Source organism: Notothenia coriiceps, unplaced genomic scaffold (assembly GCF_000735185.1).
Source record: "Notothenia coriiceps isolate Sejong01 unplaced genomic scaffold, NC01 NC01_scaffold00026882, whole genome shotgun sequence".
Classification (NCBI taxonomy): Eukaryota; Metazoa; Chordata; class Actinopteri; order Perciformes; family Nototheniidae; genus Notothenia; species Notothenia coriiceps.
The window spans coordinates 48,976-58,648 of NW_011359583.1; the positions used below are offsets into that span (position 1 = coordinate 48,976).

Here is a 9,673-nt window from a genome sequence, read left to right on the forward strand (position 1 = left end):
CCTGTAATCCCCAACGTCCTTGGGGCCGTCCTTCACCGCCGCCCTGAGGTGCCCTGTCCTGTGTCCAACCGTCCTTGGGGCGTCCCTTGATCAGCCGCCCTGAGGTTGCCTTGTCAATGTTCCCCACCGTCCTGGGGGCGTCCTCTTGTCAGCGCCCTTTGGAGGTTGCCCTGTCCTGTGTCCCAACCGTCCTGGGGGCCGTGCCGTCTCATCAGGGTCGCCCTGGGGTTGTCTTGTCCTGTTCCCAACCGTCCCTGGGGGTTGTCCTCTCCAAGCCGCCCTGAGGGTTGCCCTGGTCCTGTGTCCCAACCGTCTTGGGCGGCCGTCCCTATTTGTCAGCCGCCCTGATAGTTGGCTGGTCATGTATGCCCAACCGTCTGGGGGGCCGTCTTCTCATCAGACGTCCTGGGGGTAGCCTGTGCCTGTATCCCAACCGTCCTTGAGAATCGCCTGGAGGTTGCCTTGTCCTGGTATGCCCAAAGCCGTCCTGGGGGGCCGTCTTCTATCAGCCGCCCTGGGGTTGTCTGTCCTGTACTAACCGTGCCTGGGGGTCGCCTTCTCAACAGCCGCCCTGGCAGGTTGCTGTGTCCTAGTATCCCAACCGTCTGGGGGCCGTCCTTCATCAGGCCGCCCTGGTAGGTTTGCCTTGTCTGTTCCCCAACCGTCCTGGGGGCCGTCCTTTCATCAGCCCCTGGAGGCTGTCCTGTCCTGTGTCCCAACGTCCTGGGCCGTCCTCGTTGTCAGCCGCCCTGGAGTTGGCCGTGTCCTGTTATCCCAACGTCCTGGGGGCCGTCTCTCATCAAGCCGCCCTGGGGGTTGCCTGTCCTGTATCCCAACCGTCCTGGGGGTCCGTCCTCTTTCATCAGCCGCCTGGGGGTTGCCCTGTTCCTGTACCTCAAACCGTCCTGTGGGGGCCGCCTTCTCAACAGCCTGCCCTTGGAGGTTGCTGTGTCCTGTATCCCAATGTCTGGTGGGCCGTCTTCCTCATCAGCCGCCCTGTGAGGTTGCCCTGTCCTGTTCCCCAACCGTCTGAGGGCCGTCCTCTTGCCAGCCGCCCTTGGAGGTTGCCGTTGTCCTTATCCGCAACTATCCTGGGGCGTCCTCTCATCAGCCGCCCTGGGGGGTGCCCTGATCCGTGTATCTCAACCGCCCCAAAGAAGTTCGCCCTGGAGGTTAACCTTTGTCCTGTATCCCAACTGTCCTCGGGGGCCGTCTTCTCATCAGGCCGCCCTGGTCGGTTGCCCTGTCCTGTACCTCAAACCGTCCTGGGGGGTCGCCTTCTCAAAACCGCCTGGAGGTTGCGTGCCCTGTATCCCAACCGTCCCTGGGGGCGTCCTCTCATCTAGCCGTCCTGGAGTTGCCTTGTCCTGTTCCAACGTCTGGGGTCCTGCCAACCCTATGTCCTGTTCCGTTGGAGGTCCCGCTGAGAACCCTGCCAACCCTATGTCCTGTCCCGTTGGAGGTCCCGCCGACTACTCTCCTGCCGGGGGTCCTGCCAACCCCTTGTCCTGTCCCGTTGGAGGTCCCGCCGACTGTTCCCCTGCCGGGGTTCCTGCCAACCCTGTGTCCTGTCCCGTTGGAGGTCCCGCCGACTACTCTCCTGCCGGGGGCCCTGTCAACCCCTTGTCCTGTTTCGTTGGAGGCCCCGCCATCACCTGTCTCGACGGGGGTCCTGCCAACTCCTGGTCCTCTTCCGTGGGGGATCCTGCCGAAGCCTGTCCCACCGGCTCCGGTTCCTGTTCGGCCGACACCGGGTCCTGCCCGGCTTCCGGAACTGTCTGGTCTTCGCCCTCGAGCCCGGCCTCCTGACTCTTCCTGCCGCTGCCTTCACCCTCATGCTCGGCCTCCCCTGAGTTCGCCCCTCCATGGGCTCTGCCTTGCCCCCGGGCCGTCCGCCCGAGACCCCCACCATGGACTCTGCCTTGCCCCCGGGCCGTCCGCCCGAGACCCCCACCATGGTCTCTGCCTTGCCCCCGGGCCGTCCGCCCGAGATCCCTTCCGGGTCCTCCGCTGTGCTCCTGGGCTGTCAGCCCAGGTGCACAAAACAACGCAAACCAACATACACTCCAAACTACAAGTAGGCCTAAGTTTAGTTACAACAATTACACTTGCTGCGCTCTGCTCTCCTCTCCTTCTCATTTAATTGGACAAAACAGATACAAAAATGCTGAAAAAACGGTGCAAAATTATTTATTAAGAACATGCAAAAATACTGCAACTTTACTGAAATTATTTTAAAATGTCTTGAAATCTGAAATTAAATATTTTGTTAATAACTTCTTTTGTTACTAACTTTCTTTGTATCTTTCTTTGCACTTGGAAGTTGTTAAATATGTTTTCGTTTCTTCACTTGTTGTCTCTCCTTCCTCCCTTACAGCAGCCCCCTTCTGGGGGCCATGTCCCTGTAAATGTCTATTACTTCACTGTAGATAACAGGAATGTCCTTCTCAATAGCGAGGAGGAGGAGATCAGAAAGCCTCTCTTCTGTACTTTGGCTTCTGAGTGTGTCTTTCACACACCGGCAGCTTAGTCATTAGTCATCTCGCTGTGCGCGAGACGTGGAGGGAGGGAGGGAGGGGAGAGAGAGAGAGAGCAGCGGAACTTCACAGTCTAATCTCCCGACCTGATATTTTTATTTTTTATTCAATCAATATATTTTTGGAAAGTGAGCACAAACAGCAGTAGATACATATTCATTTATTTAAAATATATATATAAAAAGCACCCCATAAAAAGGGCACTTTCTCTGGAGGAAGAAAAAGGGCAGGGGCTCAAGCCCACTTTGAGGTCTGTGTGCACGTGCCTGCTCGGCAGTCCCCTGGTGGAGAATTAGTAAGTCTCTAGCTACTAGAACACATTTGTGGGTAATTCTAGCTACTTTTATTTTGTTCCTTGAAGGGAATTGAACCATGACCATCAGGTTTCCTAAACCAGGCCCCTGCAGACTGAGCTACTGCCTGTGTGACAAACATGTGTGTTCAGGGTCACGGACAGAGTCGGTGTGTTTCTGATGTTTTTGCACACCTTTGTGTTTATGTTTGCATGTTCTTGCACCTCTGTCTTGTTCTGCCCCTACACACACGCTGCCTCTCACTATAAACAACAACAACAACATGTAACCTGTCATTAACATGGCGTGCGTCACATTTTTACAGCCTGACACCTGGTTTAAGTACAGGAGTCAGGAGCAGTAAGAGGTAAAGGAAACACATCACTGTTTTTCAGAGAAACATTCTGCTGCAATAACAGAGTTTTCTGGGATATTTGAACTCAATACTTTTGCTCCAAGATGCATTTTAGTATTTATTTGACTTTTGATGCACCAGCTTCTTAAGACTTGAAACACACAGATTGTGTAGCCTTTTAGGGCTATAATCATGACATCAAGCTACTGCAAACACTAGTGTATGGCAGCCTGACCAACTTCGTTTTTGAAGAAAAGTAAACTCAGAAAATAAACTGTATGTAAGCCTAGGGGATCCCGTTTGTGTTTTTGAAGCCTAATAACACAAAAAATGATTAAAGTTCTTCCAGCAGTTGCCTTTCTACGGGACCTAACTTGTCAAAATTGGATAACAAAAATATAATGTTCAAACTCTATCTGCAGTAATATAAGTGCAGACAATTACAAAACATGAATACAGTAATGTTTGTGAAAAATAGTGTGAAAGATATTTAGTTTGATAGAGCTTTTAATGGTTGTGCTTAGAATAAAACTCCAGGGAATGGTTATATTCAATGCGACGTCAACCTCAGTAAAAAAACGTGTGTGTGTGTGTGTGTGTGTGTGTACCTACCTGTCGTGGCAGTGTGTATGCTGTCCACAGAGGCATGGCCAGCTCCTTGCTGTAGCCGCTGATGAACTCCACATGATGGAGCAGACTGTACTGAGTTTCAAACATGATGGCCGGACGACCAAACGGGAGGTGAGTGCTGTCTGTAAACAGAGGAGGAACAGTCAGAGAGGACCAAAAGACTCAAAGGAAATAAGTTATAATTCAGTGTTTTAGATGATCATATCCCTAATATATGCACTAATCCCCAGGCCTTTACATCAAATGCTGACTCTGATACAAGGAAATTATGCTTCAGTTTTGCAGTGAATACTCAGTGCCTCAGAACTGGAATACAACGTATATAAATAATAATAACTTTGATTTATATAGCAAGAAACCCATTTACAGTAGGTTATAGTGTGGAGAAGGTTGCTTTTTCAATGTAACAGGTTACATATTTGGAGTTATCCCTTTAAATACAATGAGTAAAGTATCTCTAAACTACTATCAAGTCATTTTGACAAAACTGATTACCATCAAACTCTTTGTTGGAAGGTTTTGCAGTACAACCTGCTTTATTATTGGGTTAGAGCAGTGGTTCTCAAAGTGGGGGGCGCGCCCCCCCAGGGGGGCGCAGAGGCATGACAGGGGGGGCGCGAGAGACCAGGAGGAAAAATGGTTATAAAAAAAAAAAACATAAAAAAAAAAAAAAAAATGTTTTAAAAATTATTGATTCGAAAATAATATTATACAGTACTATTACGTCTGGGTCTCTGTGTTTCATTAAAGTTTGGCTCTGTGTGTGTGTGTGGAACGAGCCATTTTGTGTGCGTGCGCGAGTGAGAGCGCACCGGTACCGGAGATCGTTGTTGTTAGCTTCTGGTGCTAGCGAGCTACGCTAACGGATATAAGGAGTTTTTTCAACAACAAAGTGGAGGAGAGTCCTCTCCTGTCAGAATGAGAGACTCAGAAAAACTCCTTATATCCGTTAGCGTAGCTCGCTAGCACCAGAAGCTAACANAGTGGGTAATGCCCCGATTTCACCGGTCGGCCCCCTGTTCTCCAAGTCCGGGATGTGGAGGGCTCTCAGAGATAACACACCTCTGAAAGCCATTAACCAAGTTTCTCCCACTGTTGGTCAACAAAGGCGGGCGGAGCGCGGACTCTGCCCTGGGCCTGTTGATGTATGCCGGACTGTGGTGCTGTTGTCGGGGGGACCCCCAGAACCGGAGGTTGCCTCCACTGAGGGGGGGATGGTCCCAGACGTTGGTTTTGTGCCTCTTGGGATCCAAACGCAGGCTGGAGAACCACTCTGCAGGCGGCGCATATGCAGTAACCTGAGCAGGACCACAACTGGTGAGCAGCCGCCATGAGGACCCAGAGTCTGAATGACTGTTAAAGCTGTCACTGTCGCCCCTGTCGAGCCTGGTGACCGCCCGAAAGCAGGGTCGCACCGTTTGCTTTCTGACAGGGTGGCGCGCAGCGCACCTGCATGAGCACCACTTCCAATTACAACGCTTGTTGGGTGAGGTATGGGGTGCTCTTTTTCAATTGATTTTTGGAGTTTTCACTTTATGTATCTTTATACCAATGTTTACTACTTTGCTTATGAGGACAGACAGCCTTATTTACAGATTTCTTGAAATTCATTGTAATTTCATTTGTAAATAGTTACATTCATGTGATTTATCCAGTTTGCACATTTGTATGTATTGCATGCACTTATAGGTGCATTTGTGGTTGTTGAAGGCCTGGCTGTTACAGTCTTTATTATCACCTATTTGTTTGTAGGCCTACTGGCCTAGATTGTTTATGCAGTTTTTAAAGCATATTGGGCTTTGTTCTGATTGCCTTTGTCGTTGTAGTTTTCCTACAGAGAAAAGAAAATGCACTTGACTTGGAATTAATGTACTGTATGCATTCAAAAGTGCTGAATAAATGTTTTATGGACCCATAATAGTGATTATTATTTAAGTTAAGTTAAGTTTTGCCATAATCATTTATTTTTCCATAATCAGGCAGCTGAACAACATTGGTAAAAAAGGTATACATATATATATATATATATATATATTTCTATTAATCATTTTCGGTCTTTCGGCATTCGGTTTTCGGCCAACTGTTTTCTATTTTCGGTATCGGTTTCGGCCAAGAATTTCCCATTCGGTGCACCCCTAATTATAACACTTGTTGACGGTACTTATGTAACAGCTGGACATATCCGTCATAGTCGCAAAATGACAAATCCTGACAAATAGTGTGTCTCACCCGGATGAATAGCACGACAGGGCACTCCTTCCAGCTATTAACGCACAGTGTTTTTTTCCATCCATGTTAGCGTGCCAATGTGTTTTGGCAGTCCCTGTGTGTGGGTGCTGTTGATCTTTTTGGAAAAACACTTTTGTGAAGAAATCACTGATCTTTTGTTTGCTGCTCTTTGCCGGTAACACTGTGTGGTATCATGCAGGTCACAGTGACCCAGCAGATAATCCCATTGAAGGGAATTACCAAAACAAAAAACGTGTCATGGAAGTTTTCTGTTACATAGTAGTAGTTGAAATACTCAATTACAGTAATAATATTTCCTAGATTATAACCCTAAATGTATTACTTCCTTTCACCATCCATGGAAAATAATGCAGTTCTGGAAATGTAAATACATTTAAAAGAACTGAGAGAAATAAAAAGTAATTAATTTCTTGTTGCAATTTCGTGTTGGCAAATTACAATTATAATGAAAAACATATTTTACCCCTTTGTCTTTTTGACCTTGCTCAAATTGTTCATGCAACATTTTAACCAACATGTCCAGAGTATTGAATCACTGAATAGTTGCCTTGATGTGCTGTCATAAGGAACAGTTTCATTCGGATCATTTTAGTATCCAAATTAATTCCGATTCCCGACTGCAGACTTCCTTCAGCCCTAAAGTCTTTGTTTTTACATTTCCTGTTTTTTATTTTACAATTCCTGTTTTTTATTTTACAATAACAGATGATCTTTTTCTCAATGGAACTAACGTCATTACAGTGAAACATGAGATTCCAGCAGCTGCAGTCAGAGGCTCATTATTTGTGTAAAAGACAGAGTGCGACTGTGTGGTTTTCCATTATATGTCATTTTGGAAATGTTTCGCAATAATTAGGTCAGTTTGTCTTGTCAGCACATTGGTCTAGACGGAATAGTCCTGACAAATATTGCAGTAAATAGGTATGTTTGTAGCTTTGTAGCTATACAGTGAGAACCATGTGTCTAAGAAGTAATTTGTGAGTTTTTCAGAAAAACCCGCCTGTTTTCAGTTTTATGAAGAAGCAAGTATAGTAAAATATACGAAGGTCTGGGCCGCTCCCTAGAGGTATTTTGCCTCAGAAGTTGAGATACAAGTCAGCGAAATCAATCAAATGTAGGTAAATGTTACGGTGGGTGAAGCAAGCAGGACCCAAATGCAGATTACACTGATATTGCCTTTATTTCAAGGATAAAATAATAACTTTGACAAAACAGAACACTCAGTCACAAACAAAAAAACGAACCAACACTGAACACAGGAAGAGACGAGACTAAATACAGGGAGGGGTAACAAGACGAGAAACAGCCGGGCAGGGGAGGAGAAACACAATGCATCACTAGGCCACCAGGGTAGGTGGAGGGGGGTAAGGAGGACAGGATTTTGGGCTGACAGCCCAGGAGCACAGCGGAGGACCCGGAAGGGATCTCGGGCGGACGGACTGGGGGCAAGGCAGAAGCCGAGAAGGGGGACTCAGGCGGACGGCCCGGGGCCAAGGCAGAGTCCAAGGTGGGGGACTCGGGCGGACGGACCGGGGGCATGCAGAGTCCAAGGTGGGGGTCTCGGGCGGACGGCCCGGGGGCAAGGCAGAGTCCATGGTGGGGCGAAGGCCACAGCGGGCGAACTCAGGGGGCCGAGCATGAGGGCGAAGGCAGCGGCAGGAAGAGTCAGGGGGCCGGGCCTGAGGGCGAGGACTGCGGCAGGAAGAGTCAGGGGGCCGGGCCTGAGGGCGAGGACCGCGGCAGGAAGAGTCAGGGGGCCGGGCCCGAGGGCGAAGACCGCGGCTCTCAGGGGGCCGGGCTCGAGGGCGAAGACCAGACAGCTCCGGAGGCCGGGCAGGACCCGGTGTCGGCCGAACTCGGACTTGAGAGGGAACTTGAGATGGGACTAGAGTTGGGACTTGTGAAGGGACTAGAGAAGTGACTAAAGGAGGGACTGGAGAAGGGACTAGAGAAGTGACTAGAGGAGGGACTTGAGAAAGGACTTGAGAAAGGAATTGAGTTGGGACTTGTGAAGGGACTAGAGAAGTGACTAAAGGAGGGACTGGAGAAGGGACTAGAGAAGTGACTAAAGGAGGGACTTGAGAAAGGACTGGAGAAAGGAATTGAGTAGGGACTAGAGAAGGGACTAGAGAAGGGTATTGAGATGGGACTAGAGTTGGTACTTGAGAAGTGACTAGAGAAGTGACTAGAAGTGGGACTGGAGAAGGGACTAGAGAAGGGACTAGGGAAGTGACCTGAGGAGGGACTAGGGAAGGGACTTGAGAAGGGACTAGAGAAGGGACTTGAGTTAGGACTCGAGAAGAGACTAGAGATGGGACCATGGCTGCCGGGGCCAGAACTGGGTCTGGAACCATGGCTGCTGGGGCCAGAACTGGGGCCGGGACCATGTCTGCTGGGGCCAGAACTGGGTCTGGAACCATGGCTGCTGAGGCCAGAACTGGGGCCGGGACCATGTCTGCTGGGGCCAGAACTGGGTCTGGAACCATGGCTGCTGAGGCCAGAACTGGGTCTGGAACCATGGCTGCTGGGGCCAGAACTGGGTATGGAACCATGGCTGCTGAGGCCAGAACTGGGTCTGGAACCATGGCTGCTGGGGCCAGAACTGGGTCTGGAACCATGGCTGCTGGGGCCAGAACTGGGTATGGAACCATGGCTGCTGGGGCCGCAACCATGGCTGCTGGCGCCGGAACCAGGGCCGGAACCATGGCCCTTGGGCTGCTAGCCTGGCCTTACGACTCCTTCTTTTAGGAGCCGTTTGGAGGCTTCGTGGACCTCCAAAAGCCAGACGAGTTCCAGAGAACGGCTTCTGGACAGAAGCAAGGGTTGACTCCAAACGGACCACACCGATGCGTGTGGTGTCATAAAAGGGAATTGGGAGGCAGAGAGCTAGCATGCCTGAGGCTAGCAGGCAGGGGATAACACATCGAGAGGAACTCCAAAATCCAGCCAGATAAGAATCTCACCAAGCCTGGTTTCTCCATAGTTATCTGGCGCGCCTCTGCCAGATCAGCCTCTCGCTGCTGAACCCCGGACGCTCCCATCCATCGATCAGAGCAGGTAGCCAAAGAAAAGGTAACATCCAAAAATTCCTGCTCAAAAGGATCTGCTGGGCCCATATTTGGTTGGTTCGTGCAGTTACGGTGGGTGAAGCAAGCAGGACCCAAATGCAGATTACACTGATATTGCCTTTATCTCAAAGATAAAATAATAACTTGGACAAAACAGAACACTCACAGGTGAACTCAGTCACAAACAAAAGACGAACCAACACTGAACACAGGAAGAGACAAGACTAAATACAGGGAGGGGTAATCACAAGGACGAGAAACAGCCGGGCAGGGGAGGAGAAACACAAGGGTCACAGGTGAACACAATCAGACAACTAGACACACCAGGGAAACTAACGACAGGAGGAAAAACACAGGGAAAAGGACCAGACAATATACCAAGAGGAAAACATGACAGGGAGAACAGCAAAACAAGACATACAAAACGTGACACAACACAATAATCGTAACAATATTGTAGATAAAGGTCAGAACAAATAAAGTATGGCCACCTTAAGAAGATTACCGAAATATTGCTCTTTAATGAAACAATGTTCAATG

General features: G+C 49.3%; 1 protein-coding gene across 1 annotated transcript in view; it reads right to left on the bottom strand.

Moving 5' to 3' along the window:
- Positions 1–3,752: 3,752 nt before the first annotated feature.
- The window catches only part of LOC104957369 (ectonucleotide pyrophosphatase/phosphodiesterase family member 2-like), a 16,460-nt gene continuing 10,539 nt past the window's right edge, over positions 3,753–9,673 (bottom strand). Inside the window, exon 13 of the mRNA XM_010784993.1 lies at positions 3,753–3,937. Within this exon, the coding sequence (XP_010783295.1) occupies positions 3,753–3,937 (185 nt within the window). The remainder of the gene's footprint in view (positions 3,938–9,673) is intronic.